The sequence below is a fragment of the Acinonyx jubatus genome, chromosome D4 (assembly GCF_027475565.1).
Source record: "Acinonyx jubatus isolate Ajub_Pintada_27869175 chromosome D4, VMU_Ajub_asm_v1.0, whole genome shotgun sequence".
NCBI lineage: Eukaryota > Metazoa > Chordata > Mammalia > Carnivora > Felidae > Acinonyx > Acinonyx jubatus.
In genome coordinates, this window is record NC_069391.1 from 74,197,840 (window position 1) to 74,214,357 (window position 16,518).

General features: G+C 42.7%; 1 protein-coding gene and 1 long non-coding RNA gene across 2 annotated transcripts in view; one reads left to right on the forward strand and one right to left on the reverse strand.

The window, feature by feature from the left end:
- The window catches only part of GNA14 (G protein subunit alpha 14), a 202,013-nt gene that overhangs the window by 101,474 nt on the left and 84,021 nt on the right, over positions 1-16,518 (forward strand). Inside the window, exon 2 of the mRNA XM_027040996.2 lies at positions 11,451-11,635. Within this exon, the coding sequence (XP_026896797.1) occupies positions 11,451-11,635 (185 nt within the window). The remainder of the gene's footprint in view (positions 1-11,450; positions 11,636-16,518) is intronic.
- Positions 2,195-4,097, reverse strand: LOC128312232 (uncharacterized). The gene is made up of 2 exons (XR_008291249.1): positions 3,412-4,097; positions 2,195-2,485 (listed from the first exon to the last, which is right to left on the reverse strand). It is a non-coding gene; the product is annotated as an uncharacterized LOC128312232 (long non-coding RNA).

Sequence of the window (16,518 nt, forward strand, 5' to 3'; positions counted from 1 at the left end):
AACTGAGCCACCCAGGCGCCCCTATAGTTTTCATTCTTAATATGATTCTACGTGTAACTGCACTTTTGTTTAAGTAACACTTTATTTCCATGTAAATTTATCTTTGGGGTGGGGTGAGGGTGGAAAGAAGAGTCAGGGAGTTGTTTTAGCAAAATGCTTTCGCGTTTTAAAAGTTACCCTGCCTCCTTGCCTGCTTTTACTGAGGCTTAAGGATTTTAAATCCGTGGCCTCTCTGAGAGCTTCTTTATTTTCGTTTAAATAATTTTTGCCTTTGCTGTCCTCTTGCTCCTCTTCTTTTTCAACAGGAGCAAAATCAAACTTTCATATGATGATAGCTTGTACAAGAACAAGTTTTCCCTTAAGACTCACTATGGTGTTAACCATTCGAGTGTCAATTATTCCTCATGGAAAGACAAATATCACGTGATTTCAGTTACATGCAGAATTTAAGAAACAAAACAGATGAATGTGGGGTTGGGGGAAGAGACGTAAACCAAAAAACAGACCTCCTGACTCTAGAGAACAAACTGGTGGTTAGCAGAGCAGTGGTGGAGGGGGAGGGGATGGGTGAAATAGATGATGGGGATTAAGGAGGGCACTTGTTGTGATGAGCATTGAGAAATGTACAGAATTTTTGTTTTTTTTTAAGAAATTGTTGAATCTCTCGGGGCACCTGGGTGGCTCAGTTGGTTAAGCCTCTGACTTCAGATCAGGTCATTTTCTCACATTTCATGAGTTCAAATCCCATGCCAGACTCTGTGCTGACAGCTCAGGGCCTGGAGCCTGCTTCGGATTCTGTGTCCCCCTCGCTCTCTGCCCCTCCCCCGCTCATGCTCTGACTGTCTCTCAAAAATAAGCATAAAAATAAATTCTACACCTGAAACTAATATTACACTGTATGTTAACTAACTTGAATTTAAAGAAAGACTTGAAAAAGGAAAAAAAAAAATACTCCTCAGGGATGCCTGGGTGGCTCAGTTCGGTAAGCTCTGACTTCAGCTCAGATCATGATCTCACTGTTTGTGAGTTTGAACCCTGCATCTGGCTCTGTGCTGACAGCTCAGAGCCTGGAGCCTGCTTCAGATTCTGTCTCCCTGTCTGTCTGCCCCTCGGCAACTTGAACTCTGTCTCCCAAAAATAAACATTAAAAAATTTTTTTAAATGACTCCTCATATTCTTCCAAAGGTTGAGAGTTCAAAGTGTTATCTGTGCCCTGGTGTTACTATTTCTTGGTGAACATTTCTGTAAGAAGGGGGGAGGGGAATGTTAACTTTTCAGCAGGAATGGTGAAGAGTGGAAGATTATAAAATCATTTATTAAAATGCTTACCATTTGTGTTTTTGGAAAGTAAAACAATGATGAGTCAGAATCATAGAGCAGAAAGTGATCTCATAACCCTGCTTCCAACTGAAATGAGTTGTACTTCTAATGAAATTGCTAATATTTTAGCTGTCAGCTATAGAGTTTGAGTAGTTTTCTCCCTTCCCTTGGTATGGCTTAACCATCTCTGGGGAAAAGTAATTGATGTCCAAGACATTTTCCAAAATAGAGCATTTGATTTTTAAGATTGTGTATATCGTGTTACTTTTCCAGAATCTGATACAGATGGACTGTTGGTACAGAATGAGCAAAATTCTCAAAACTGTGTAACTCTTTATGGAAGGGTCAGTTATAATGTTTGGTAAGTAACAAACACCTCTGGATCATGTGACTACATCCAAGAGGTCAATGACACATCCATCATTGACAACTGTTTCCTGACATAAAGCAGTTAATAATTCAAAAAAATTTTATTGAATTTTTAAAGAATACCACGTTTAAAACAAATTATAGAAATTTGGTTGCATAGGTAAATAACTCAATTTAGAGTAACAATTAGCCTCATTGTTCCACTGCAGTTGAACTTTTAAATACACATATGACAACTCTGAGAAGGACATTGTTTTTGATGTTTCAAATCAGAAAAATTAATCGATTCTTCACAATTAAAATTGTCAGCATGACTTTTTGGCTTGGCTTTGATATAAGAACTCCGAAATCGGTTTAAACCTGAATACATTCTTGATCAAAATGTCACCCAAAGATGATAGAAAATGGCAGGAATTGCCATTGGAATTGTTGGGAATTCTTGTTCTTCTTGGTTAGTCAATGAAGATGATTTTGCAGGTTAATGAAACAGAAAGACTATAAAATCTAATACAGCATCTTGTCATTCCCCATTGTTTTATCATTAGGTTTTTTTAAAAATCTCAAACTATTTACTGAGCCTTTTCACTTAATTTCTTGTGGCTTTTCCTTTTTGGTTTCAAGAGCCCCATAGTCACCTCTTCTGTTGAGAGAGCAGCCGCGAACCCTGTCTTCAATTGTTTCCAGTTCTCTGTTCCTAGGACACTGCTCCTCCTTTCATGGTGAAAGATCACACCCCCTCTGTTTGTAAGCACAGAAGCTGGAGACCGGTGACATGATTATGCTGGCGACATGGGGGCTGGGCACAAACAGACAGGACTGACTTAAATAAGTGAATCTTTATGGCACTCAAAAAATGTTTTCCCTCTAGAAATTGAGAAACAGAGCTTCTGTGGGGATTTTATTCATGCAGAAATTAAATTGGAACTTGGTGTAAAAACCCACCAACTGCGAGATCATGACCTGAGCTGAAGGTGGACGCTTAACTGACTGAGCCACCCAGGCACCCCTTATTTATTTTTTTCAAGTCTATTTTTTTTTAAAGAGATAGAGAGCAAAGAGGGGGAAGGGCATAGAGAGAGGGAGAGAGATGATCCCAAGCAGATTCCACACTGTCAGTGCAGAGCCCAACATGGGGCTCTGGGGCTCCAACTCACAAACTGTGTGATCATAACCTGAGCCAAAATCAAGAGCCATAAGAGTTGGATGCTGAACCAACTGCCACCCAGGCACCCTGCCCCCGCCATCCCAAAGGACCTTTTAATACCATCACTTTGGGCAGTAGGTTTTCAACATGTGAATTTTGGGGGAGCAAAAACATTCATTCCAGTGCTGCAGTAAGGAATCATTTGGAATTTCCCCCAATGTTAGCCAGCTTGTCTCCTCCATCACTATCTTGAGAATAACCAGCCCTAGGATTGTAGCACTCACAGGTGCAGAAATTCCTACTGTGTGGGGTGGCTGCTGTCCAAGGTCACCGGTGAGTTACAGGAGCCAGTGCACCCAAGTCCAGGCACTCTCCCGGGGCAGCCCTCCTTGCCGCTGAGAACTGCTCCTGCTTAAAAATTTTACGAAAATAATTTTTTTTAACTTATCCCTTTACCAGGAAACCCTGATATGGAAGTTGAACCTCCGTGCCTGGCTGGCACGGGGTCCTGCGTGGCCCGGTGGAAAGGGCAATCGGCAGGAGGCCTGCCCCTGTGTGGGGTTGCTTCGTCTACTCACCAGACTCACCCACCGAGTCCTGAGTCTTCTCTTGGTTAGAAAAACCTGTTTCCTGTTGCTTTCCGAGATCATGACCATCCTGGTTGTCCTGGTCAATAGATATCCGTTCGCAAATATTAGTTAGGTTTTTCCTATGTGCTGGGTTTTAGGCTCCATAGGGGTCAGGGAACACGAGCACTAAGGCTCCACAGAGCCAGCCTGCTGGTCTTCACGGTAGGTACACACCCTTGTCTGCCTGTAGGTCTCCATCCTTTACATCAACATCCAGAATCGTGTCTTCATTTATGTTTTGACTTACACTTTTGCTCTGTGTTTGTCCTCTTGTAAAGCTGAGCTAAAAAACAAAAAAACAATGGCTTCTCACAGATGGTTTCAGAAAACATCCCAGGACGCTGGAGACGGCTCTGCCTATCTGAGAAGCTTAATCAGCTCTTTGCTTTGGCTCTTGGGGAGGCTGTCTTCGCAAAAGATTGTAGGTGAACTTTAGAATAATTGATGTACTGTTCAGATGTCCTTGGTCTATCACTTGCAAAGGATTTATTTTGCTTTGGCCTCTGTTCCTCTTGGCTCCTAAAAGGCAACGTTTTTCTCCGTGAGCCTTTCTGTGTATTTAACAGTAAGCTGAAAGTTGAATCTCCCATTGCTTTCTCAAATCTGAGAAAAAATTTAGAGTTTTAGTGCTGAGACATTTTGTTGGCCCTTTTTCAGTAACATGAATTTTAACCCTCAGTGTTTTTTTTTTTTTTAATTTTTTTGTATCTGGATGTGGTTCATGGGGAGAATTCCAGAAGCCTCTAGAGAAAAAGAGGGGAAAGCTCCTTTAAGTAAATGGGTAAATTTCACATAAAGAGGGCAGTAATTTGTGTCTGTTATTTATCAAAATGTGATACCTGATCACTGGTGGTAGACATGATTTTTTTTTAGTTGGAATATTGCTGAAGTCTTACTTTATTTTAATACATTTAATTAGATTAATCATGGCAAATGATACTGGTTTTTCACCTATAATATCCATGTTTCCTTTCATAACAAGCTTATTTGAGTAAAAAATTTTGCTAAATATTAAAATCATACAGGTGGTATATGAGTATGGCAAACAAAAAAAAAAAATCACAAGATGGGCATACAAATGACAAGGTCTTGGGAAACAGTGGTTAAGTACATGCCAGGGACGAGAGTCGTGTAAAACAGCCTGTAGCCCTGCAAGGTCAAAGATGTATACCCCTCACCCACAGAAAGCAAGAAGCCTGTGGTCTATGTTAAGTATGCTGGAGTAGCAAGCTGTGTGTGTGCAATTTTTAACCACTTATTGAGTGGCTATTCTGGGAAAGGAAATGACTCCTATTTAAGGGGCTGGGGAGAGGCAGAGATCCCAGGCAGAGCTTTACAGTGAGAGACTCAGGGGAGTGTGTGAGCCTTACTTGAGAGGCATTTTGGTCTCCTGCCCAGAGCCAGGGAGCAAGGGGGCAGAGAACTGGTACTGGGCCTCCAGGGGATCTGTTACCGGCCAGAGTGCTTTCCTGACAAGTTATCTGCCGATTTGATTACAGAGGACGGTTGCAAGAGGATGACGATAAGCAAGAACCTCAACCTTAATGCATGTTTAAAAGTACTTATAACCATTGTTGGGTTTTTCCCCCCAAATATGAAAACATTGAGCTAAAAACTAAATGGGACAAAGAGCCTTTTCCTTTATTAATACTTGGAACAGAATCTGGAAATGGAATGGTAATTTTATTCCTTTGCCCATCTGGCGTTTTAACAGAGTTGGGTCCAGGAGTGAAAGTCCTGCCCTCCCACCTCTCCCCCTTCCCGACTGGCCCCTGTTGCTCAGGTTGAATCCCTCAGTAACCTGACACCAAAATGCACCTTCTAACCTAAGGCTTTGCCCTCCCTGTGAGTCAAAAAGCGGCCCCCAGGGTGAGAGCTCAAGTTGTCTTCACTATCTGTGGATTTTGTGGGCGAGGCTGGGAGAAAGTCCTCACAAAGAGACAAGAAACAAAGCAGAGTAGACTATGCTCCTGACCGAATCACACATTGTAAAGCGTGATGGGGTGGGGGTGGGGTATGTAAAGCTAAGTCACCTAATCCTCCAGTCACCAGTAATTTTCATTTAAAAAATCATTTCCTTTGGATGTTTTTCCTTTACTTGCATAGACTAGATAGTTGTAGTCCGTGTATGGGTGTCGAGTTTCTGCTGAGAACAGATGAGGAAGCTCAATTCAGATCCTTAGCTTGAGTTTGTTGGTTGCTCTGGTCATGGTCACAGATGTCATTGCAGAGAGAATCGCCCCCCCCCCCCACCTTGCCCCTCTTTTGCCCCCATCTGCTGCTGGAGACCTCTCATTTAGAGCAGAGCTCTGAAGGATTAAAGTCCTAAGTGTCGCAACGTGGTACCAGATGAAGACTGCTTAAAAAGATAGGAGGGTGTGACTCGACCATTTATTTGGGGAAACGCTCAGTGTAAAACTAGCACATGGTGTTAACATGGGAAGTGCACATACCAGCACAGACCTGAATTTAGACCCGAGACCCAGCACTTGGAAGCTGAGCGACTTTGGACAAATTTCGACCTTGGACAAAAATTAAAAAAACTATGTAATCTTTATAATTTTCAGTTTCCCATTTAGAGATAGAAGGTTCTAACTGGGTTGTGCGGTGCCTTACATAAGATCCAGTGCACCTCCCACCCTGAGTCACTCTTCTCTGGACTCAGCCCCCAGGGGACTGTGTCTTTCAATCTCTCTTTCTGCCTTTAACCGAGCCTGTTTTGTTCCATGTTTGGTTTTTTTGTTCTTCAAATAACCACAATATAGAACTGAAGAATATTTTAAGGTATTGGTATTCATCAAATGAGTTTGTCTTCTTTTTGTGAATATTTTTTGATGTCTGCTTTTGAGAGACAGCCTGAGCTGGGGAGGGGTAAAGAGAGAGGGGGTACATCAGGTCTGAAGCACACTTTGCTGATAGCAGAGAGCCCGATGTGGGGCTCAATCTCATGAACTGTGAGATTGTGACCTGAGCCAAAGTTGGACACTTAACCAACTGAGCCACCTGGGTGCCACTATTTATATCTTCTTTTTTAATTAACCTTTAAAAATCATTTTTAACATTTTCTTCTTGAAATGCTCCATGTCCCAAAGCAAAAAGCAATGACTTGTAAAAAAAAAAAAAAAATGTTCCTATCTTTGGGACTAGTGGTGAGGTTGGCTTTAACCTCTTGTAAGTGAATGGCCTGTAAAACTAAAAAAGATCTTTACCTTGGTAGAAGTTTGGGTTGAGTCTCGAGTGATTTTTCTGGTCTCAGGGCCAAAATCACAGTTTCTGCCTTGAGATAGTTACGTAATCTCTCCTTTCACATCAGCTTTGTGGTGTATAATATGCAGAAGGATTAGTATTTGCTTGGGGTAAGGTAGCACTGGACCAGAGGTCAACCCTGTGGGGGTGGAACAGAAGAATGCATGGCAGTGTCCTAGTGAAAAGAAGATTCAGGGACCCCAGAATTCTGTAAGAGCAGAGATCTTGTGTCATCTGGAACTTTGGATGAGATTCAGACAATAGAGAGTCTTCAACAGGTTCTCATGTTATCGTATGGGATCTGGGCAGCCAGGAGTAATCATGAAATGGTGGCTTCAGGGGCCGCTGGTGTCACTGCAATCCTCTGGAAAATTCATATCTTATTTTTATGTGATCATGATATAAGAACCTATGGAATAAAACTGTGGCTTCTCACATTTGTTCTCTTCATACCTTTATTTAGCCATCCTTTGACAGCCAACTATGTAGTAATCAGTGTGCCTGGCACCCAAATGAGTGACCCTCAAGCTTTACCCTTAGGGGACTAAGTAGCGAGAGGTCTGCAATTAGGGGATGTGCTCCACTGGGGTGTTCCAGGTGCTTAGATTGCTCTAAGGGGACAGGCCTGACTGTTGAGGGGATGGAGGGGAAAACAATTCCTTCAGGGGAGGTGGTATCCTTGGTGAACCTGAAGGCTGAGGCATTTGTCGCCTGGCTTCTGGGCCCAGCTCCGTACTGGCACCCACCTTGCCTTGTTTCCTGACTTGCAGCCAGTTTCCTCATCTCTGACCCACCTTTCTGCCTCTGGAAGTGGAAGTGAGGTAGCAGTGAGGCTACCTGTGAGAACATGCACCTGTCTGAAGGTTCTTCGTGCTCCAGCCGTATGTCTACAAGATGGTGGTCCTGCTGGGGCTCAGAGTTCAGTGTGGCTGTGAGCTTCCGATTTGTCTTCATTAGACCAGTCTAACAAAATCCTTTTGGTCATGACCCTGACTTTCTTCCCTGACCATACAGTCTGTCATTAGTCTGACTGAATAAAGCCCTGTGATTACACACACCTTGTAGGTTGGTTGTGTGAGGGATAGGGGGTCGTTTGTCTAGAGTAGCTGCTACACAGTGACTTCTCGAATAGTCACCATTATTGGGAAGGAGGAGTAATCCAGAAAGGGTCACAGAATCAGGACAAGGCTCCTGCGTGGCCACTTGTTGTGCTGCTGCCTGCAGTGTTTGAAGGCACTGCTACTCACATAGTACCCTGGGCAGTTGAGAGGGGATAATCCCCTCTCTTTCCCCATGTTGTAGATACTACAGGTAGTCGAGACTAGGTATACTCTTAAGTACTATCATGTACTCAAATACTGCTGTATTGTTCAGGCCTTTAAAAGGAAGGAAATCCTGGGGCCCCTGGGTGGCTCAGTCGGTTAAGGGACCGACTTCGGCTCAGGTCATTCTGTCATGGTTTGTGAGCTCGAGCTCCATGTCGGGCTCTGCACTGACAGCTCAGAGCCTGGAGCCTGCTTCGGATTCTGTCTCCCTCTCTCTCTGCTCCACCCCTGCTTGCACTCTGTCTCTCTCCCTCTCTCTCAAAAATAAACACATTTAAAAAAATTAACAAAAGGAAGGAAATCCTGGGATGCCTGGGTGGCTCAATTGGTTAAGCATCTGACTCTTGACTTTGGCTCAGGTCATGATGTCACGGTTTATGAATTTGAGCCCCATGTCAGAGTGCTGCATTAGCAGCATGGAGTGTGCTTGGGATTCTCTCTCTCTCTGCCCCTCCTCCACTCTCTCTCTTTCTCTCAAAATAAATAAACTTGATATATTAAAAAAATGAAGATGGTGAACTGTATGTGTATTTTACCACAATTTTAAAAAGTAGTTTAAAAGCCTATTAAGTATGTGCCAAGTGTCAGACATTATTGTGATTTCTCTCTCTATATTGAATGGGGACTCCCAAATGTAGGGTGATGATCAGGTGCGAGCCGGTGGTGTGGGCGGTGAAAGGATTCAGCCAAGGCAGAACAAAGGAGATAGCAGTTTATTGAATACATTGCAGGGGAGCGGTGGGCAGGACCGCAGAGGAGAGGCCATCTGCAATGAGGCAGTGGGAGGGGGCTGTTTCTAAGGGGAGAAGATGAGGAGGTATGGGGATGTATGAATTTTCCCTTTTATGGTAACTAAGCCTGGTTGTAAGTAGCCCATTGGTCAATTAGGGCTTGTGAATATTTTGAGGTGGGGCACCTGGTGGGTCTGTCTCCATTCAGCCTAGTGGTCACTGTGGGCCCTCTTCCCTTGTTCAACATTCCGTTGCTCAAGTCTGTCGCCCAAAAGTGGCCTCTACGTAACACCTGGCACAAGGGGAGATGATGTGAGTTAAAAGGAAGGTGGCCCCTGTCTCCCCTTATGGAACGTGCGGACTGGTAGGGGAAAACATGTCAAATGGAGATTGGCATTAATGAGCACAAGTGTGGCTGGAGCACATGCTATGATTGGTACTTGGAGAACTTACAGTCGGGGAACTTGACCTCATTAGGGAGGCCAGGCCAAGAGCCAAGGTGAGCAGGACGCATGTGCAGAGCATGAGCAAAGGCAGCAAGAAGACCAATGTGTCAGAGAGCAGAGGGTGAGAGAATGTGTGTTGTACGAAGAGGGTGGTGAAAACCCAAGGGGCCAGACTGCACAGCCTTATGGGCCACAGTGAGGAAGTTTGTCTTTCTTCCTGAGCAGAGTGGGATGCCACTGAGAGTGTTGAGTGAGGGTGGGGAGGTAGAAGAGTAGGTTTGGGTTTTGAAAAGGTCTGAAGGAACATGTTTTCTTAGAAGGAAAAATCTTCACAAATGTTCACAGTTGTATCTCCACCATCCATGTGGAAAACTTGAGCGACTCTGTTTCTCAGGGCCCTTGTGCTAGGCCCTGCCCTGATGTTTGCAGAGACATCACAGAGACCCACATCCCATAAGTCCAAACAGTTGCAGGTTATAATTAAGCTAACAAACTATTATCACTATGTTCTATCCTCTGACCGTGGCAAACATGTCTTTAAAATGTCAAAAAAGATGTGTACAACTATGGTTTTTATGTGACTAAGTGTTAGCAAAGTTCCAGAGGATGAATTTGTCTGTAATTGCATTGTCTGGTAGTCTGTTGGGCCAATGAGATATGGATGAGTAGTAAAGATTTTATAATTAATCATTTACGACGCCACAATTTTTTTGCTGCCATTATGGAAAAATCCGTATATTTTAATTAAGGCTTTCATATAATTTGCGCTCTTTTGACAGAAATACTGAGTCAGACAACTTCTTTTTTTTGCAACAGCTTTGTTAAAATATAATTTGAGTACGGCACAACTCACCCATTTGAAGTTACAACTTGGCTTGAATCATTTTAGTTCTGAGATAGCTTCTCATAAATCTTCAATTTGAAGAAACTTTGCCCTGCTGGGGGCATATTGACATGAATTGTTACAAAATTCTTAAAACAATACTGAGATTTGAAAATGAATCATGAGTATAATATAACATGACTTGTTCCAAACATGGTAATGGGATCTCCTACAATAAATTATCTTTTTTTAAGCTATAATTGACACGTAACATTATATTAGTTTCAGGTACAATAAATAATCACAGAAAATGTTAGAAAATATTTTCATTGCGTCATATCCATCTTTATCACTTACACTGTAACTGTCATTGTCTTGTGAAGCATTATCTCAATCTAATGTTAATGTGGAGTCCTGGTTGAGGTGCCTGGGTGGCTGAGTTGGTTAATCGTCCTACTTCAGCTCTGGTCATGATCTCAAAATTTGTGAGTTCAAGCCTCACATCAGGCTCTCCATTCACAGTGTAGAGACTACTTGGGATTCTCTCTCTCTCCCTCCTCTCTCTGCCCCTCACACTTACACTTTCTCTCTCTGAAATAAATAAACTTAAAATTTTTTTTAAATGTGGAGTCCTGGCATCTTATGTCCCACATGTTATGCCTGGACATCTCAGAGCAGCAGGAATGGTTTGATCCTGTAAACTGTTCCTCTGCTGCCACATGCAGGTGTTATGAGTTTGGAGGAGCCCCTGAACTACAAGTTGGAATAGGAGGAGGAGCCAGAATACAGTCACTTGGCACAACCGGGGATGGTGCTGGATTGTGCAAGGATCACTTGTGCTCACGTATCTGAAAGGCAGGAACTGACGAGTGAATAAGACTTTGATCCTGTTGCTGAGGTCCTCCCCGCACACTGATGCAGCCTCCATCACCACTGCTGCTGTATTAGCGGTAGTGAAGCCCTTAGATGTTTGGGGCTTTCAGACACAGTTGCCAGTTATCAGAAGGAACTTAGGAAAAGGGATGTAGGGGAGCAGTTTCCTGGGGCCTAAACAGTGCTGGTTATAAGAGCTGATGGTTAGAATTACTCCAAGGAACAGAGACACTCACGTACCCTTAAGTGTGCGTGTGTGTGTGTGTGTGTGCGCGCACGCGTGTGCGCACGCACGCTCGCATGTGTGAGAGGGAGGGAGGGAGAGAAGGAGTGGGAGCACAGGGTACAGAATAGGGACTCCTCTGCCTAGGGTCAGGATACTGACGCCATATTACTGGCAGGATACTGTCAGGCCCCTTCCAAGTTGACCCAATCAACCCTGTTCATCACGATACAGACCAATACAGCCAGGAGGTCCCTTCTTTCCTAGCGTGTTCCTTTTGAAGACTGCTGACTGCATTCTCCCCTTGTGTTGTCTTACCAGGAACTGGTGAAAGTGGCAAAAGCACCTTTATCAAGCAAATGAGAATCATCCATGGGTCTGGCTACAGCGATGAAGACAGGAAGGGGTTCACGAAGTTAGTTTACCAAAACATATTCACCGCCATGCAATCCATGATCAGAGCCATGGACACCCTGAGGATACAGTACGTGTGTGAGCAGAATAAGGTAAGCGCCACAGGGGTGTTGGCCCTATTTGTGGAGGCATGCGTTCCTTCTCTAGAGAGCATGTACATCTTTTGACAAAAAGATTTACAGAGTGCTTTGGTTTCAGAGGCCAAAGAAGATCTGGGGCCCAAACTCCAGAGGAGTGTGACGAACTTAGTTAGCTCTGTAGTCTTGTCTTCTGCAGGAGTTCTCTCATGGGGGTACTGTGGTGCTCCCCAGTGCGCTGGGATTCAGAAATGTGGGCATTAACATTGCTTTTTTCAGGTGCTGAGAAAAGGTAACCCATTAATTTCTTCATTGGCACAGTGGAGATCGTGGGCTTACAATGGCCAACTTTCCCAGAATTCCCAGTCATGGGAAGTAGGGTCATAAATGACCTGCAGACCACTCAGAGCAATTGGTGGGTTTTCTTTCTTTATTTTAGGAGCTAGGTAATGGTTGAGGAGAGTGATACTTACGTCCCAACTAGCAATGGGCTCTCATAAAGTACTAGTTTCAAGCTGGCTTTACTTTTGCTATCACCACTGGTTATTTAAGATATACTTATGTTTAAAGTCATAGGAAAATAAGATAACCAGGAATGTGGAAGGACAAGGCAAATAAAATTGTATATAGTATATTGGAATGCAAATCTATTGCCAAATACTGTATCTGAGTTCATTAAGAAAATAGAGAGGAAATAGTTTATTTAAAATAATTGACACTGAGGGAGACGCCAAGGTGGCTTAGGCGGTTAAGCGTCCAACTCTTGATCTCAGTTCAGGTCTTGATCTAAGGTCATGATTTCAAGGCCCAGGTTGGGCTCCATACTGGGCATGAAGCCTACTTAAATGAAATGAAATGAAATAAATAAAAAAATTAATACCAAGATACAACATGACATGATAAAGGAATATTCTAAGATGAGTCTTTTGTGGGTCTACTAAAAAGAATTTAGCTGCTACAATGCCAGCATTGCATAGGCTTTAGGATGGACCCCAACAACAACTTTATCACAAACTTGTAGCACCTACATTCATGTATATTTTATATATGATATACGAAGAGTTTCAGAACAATGAATCTAAATTTTTATCACTCAGTGACCAAGTTACATAGGAACATAGCATGCACCCAAGTTTTGACTTGACTTTACATGATGTCTGCAACCTCACGTCTTTACCACCATTTCCTTGCACTTTTGAAGAAATGAAGGAATGGATCTTGCTTCAACCTTCAAGAACGTTGTGCTGAAAAGTGTGTGTATGTGGGGGTAGGGTGGAGAATTAGCCTTTAGTGTATCTGGTGCCAAGCAGTGTAAGAGGTTACACACTGAGCCATTGGAAGCTTCTAGAGGTGACTGTGATGATTCCATGATACACTGTTTTTGTATCTGATTGAAAGTGTAGAATTATTTTTTAATCGCTTATCCAGTTGACTCTTGAACAACGCAGGTTTAAACAGCGCAAGTCCGTATACATGGAGATATTTTCAATAAATACAGTACAGTACTATAAATGTATTTTCTCCTATGATTTTCCTCACATTTCCTCTAGCTTCTTTCCTGTAAGAATACAGAGTATAACACATCTAACCTACAAAATATGTGTTCATCAACTGCTTATGTTATCAGTAAGGCTTCTGGTCAATAGCAGTCTGTTAGTAGTTAAGTTTTGGGGAAGTCAAAAGTTATAGGCACGTTTTTGACTGTTTAGGGGTAGATGGCCCAACTCTGATGCCGTTCAAGGATCCACTGTACCAGGGATTTGGAAAATGAGGCCACCTGTGGAAATTTAGGATTATTTCAAAAAAGAAGTAAGTCAGGAACATCCTTGTGAAGATTTTAGTTAATCCCTTTGCCTTTGTTGGAAAATGCATTTTGTTTCTCGTTCATAGTGGGGTGATGGGGGGAAGCCTGGAATTTAAGGGATGGACTTGTAAACAGGTCTACTGGGAAGGAAAAGCTCAAGTGTAAGTTCATTCTATTTACCTTGGCGACATGTGTTTTTAAAACCCAATCAGGTTGAAAATCAGCGTCTCTGGGTTTTGGTTTTGTGTCGTTTTCCTCAAGGTCTTCCAGAAGTACTAAGGGTTTATGTTTTAAGCAAAAACATTTTTATGGGGTTTGGTATTCGACCACTGCCTCTTTCTCTCTCGGTCTTAATTCTTCTTCATAAGGCCGTGTCCACTTGACCACTAATCTGCATTAGGTTCCCAGGGCTGCTGTAACAAAGTACCTCAAACAGGATGGCTTAAAACAGAAATACATTCTCTCATGGTTCTGGAGGCTACAAGTCTGAAGTCGTCATTCATTGGTTCCACCTGGAGGCTCTGATGAAACATTTGTTTCAGGCTTCTCTCCTAGCTTTGGGCGGTGCTGGATATCCTCGGAACCCTTTGGGCTTGTAAACATGGCGTTGCAGTCCCTGCCTGTCCTCACACAGGGTTCTCCCCTGTGTGAATCTGTTCTCATGGCATTCTCCTTTTTGTGTCCAAATTTCCCTTTTCTTCTAAGGACACCAGTCATTGGATTAGGGCCCACGCTCATCCCAAGTAGGATCAGAACTTGATGACACCTACAAAGATTTCCGAATAAAGTTGCTTTCTGAGAAGTTGGATTTGCATGAATTTCAAGGGGATATTATTCAACCCAGTACACTCTGCCCTCTGCGCCCCACCCCCCATTCATGTTAGTCCCATATGCAAAATATATTCGTCCTGTTCCAATACCCTCCAAAATGAACCCATTCCAGCATGAACTTAAAATCTTGAATCTAATCGCAACCTCAACTGAAAAGGTTTCAAATCTCATCATTTAAATCCTCTAAATGAGGTGAGGCTCTGGATGTGGTCTATGCTGGGGCCAAATTCCTCTCCTATCTCCTTTTCATTTGCTGCATCTGGCTCCCTTCTCAATGCCTTCTTTCTATTTCAAGTACCTACACTTATGCTTCATAAACTTCCTCTTATCCCTCAAACAAATGCCTGGGATGAATCACAGGCTTTACAAAGAGGCATAAGATTGAGTAGAAACAACACTGGTGGTTCGTTCCCAAAAATCTGGGCTCTATTCATGGCTCCCCTGTGGGTCTGGGGCAGAAGTCAGCAGTCTTTCTGTAAAGGGCCAGAAAGTAAATATTTTTGGCTTTCAGGGCTATATAGTCTCTTTCCTGCTCTGCTGTTGTGCAAAATCACCCATAGGAGAGGTGTCAACAAATGAGTAGACTCATTGGAAGCTCTATTTGCAAAATGTAAATGCTATTCTTAACCCATGGGCCATACAAAAACAGGCCACAAGTGGATTTCATCCACACTCTGTGGTTCTCCACACCCAGTCTTAGGGGAAGCCATATAACCTCCCTGGTTTTGCACTTCCCCAAATGTTAAATGTGGACAACACATGCTGTTTCTACATCATAAGCCAACATGAGCAAAAAGAAGTGCTTTACAAATGAAATGGCACTACAGAAATACAATACAGAAATATTATTGGGGCAGTGTCAAAAACCAAAAGTGGACTCATTATTTCTTCTATTTGTTTAGGTCATTTTCATCCCTTCATTGTTTTTCAGATAATTTTTTTCTGTGGGCTAATCTTGATTCCAAATGAGAAACTGTAACAAAGTACCATCCTCAGATCACAAAATGATAAAATGATGAGTGTTCGTAGTATTAAATAATAACTTAAGCATGGGGTCACCTGGGTGGCTCAGTCAATTAAGCATCTGACTTCAGCTCAGGTCATGATTTCACAGTTTCATGGTTTCCAGGCCCGCATCCGGTTCTGGAATGCTTGTGGTTCAGAGCCAGCTTGGGATTCTCTGTTTGCCTCTCTCTCTACCCCTCCCCCACTCTCACTGTCGCTGTCTCTAAATAAAACTTAAAGCACGGTACACGTTTTCTCTACCAAGCCTTGCGTCACTTGAAACAAAGAATTAATTAGGAGGGAGATGAATAAAACCTTAAGTAACTTTTAGTTTTACAAACATGCACTCCTTTCCTCACTTCTTATTATGGACTATTTAATTACATTTTCTTGGTTTTTTTTCAGAGGTGGAAGCACTTTCTTAGATGTAGAAGAGAAGTAACTGATTTTAGAGGGTCTTATGTTAAATGTTAGTGATTTTATTGCTCAGCTAGGTTGTTAAAAATCTTTGCCTATTTATTTGACAGGCTCCTTAGGAAAGGAAATTTATCAGAAATTTAGTTGAGCTTTTGGTTTTTAGCCAACATGGTTTTTCAATTAAGATATGTAGCCTGGGGGTGCCTGAGTGGTTCAGTCGGTTAAGCGGCCAACTTCGGCTCACATCATGATCTCACGGTTCGTAGGTTCAAGCCTCACGTCAGGCTCTGTGCTGACCACTATGAGCCTGGAGCCTGCTTCGGATTCTGTGTCTCCCTCTCTCTCTGCCCCTCCCCTGCTCATGCTCTGTCTCTCTCTGTCTCTCAATAATGAATACATGTAAAAAAAAAAAAAAGATATATAGCCTGGAAGATTATTTTCTTATACCTCGCCTTTTATTTTTTTAAATAAATGATGCACAGGTGTTTGCTCACTGTGTTGGTAAGCCTTAACTTTCATGAATGTCTCTCAGGAGTGTCATATGAGCCCAGAGTAGAATTTATGGCTTCTTGAATAAACACTGCTCAATGGCAGGGCTCCCAAATTGGAGTCTGCTTCTAATTCATGTTTACTAGTGATGATTTCACTGAAGTCCGAAGAGCTTCATATTTTTTTTTTTGCTGTTTGTAGTGTGTCCAACTTGGGACATTCTCATTCTAGGCCTGTCCTGCAGTGAAGAAATGCATTGCTTTTTATCCTTCTAAAGGTTCTGCAGAATCTGCATGGATGACACAGATTGAGCGTTTCCCAAGGGGAAAGGAGAACTCTGCCTGGCTTCTCA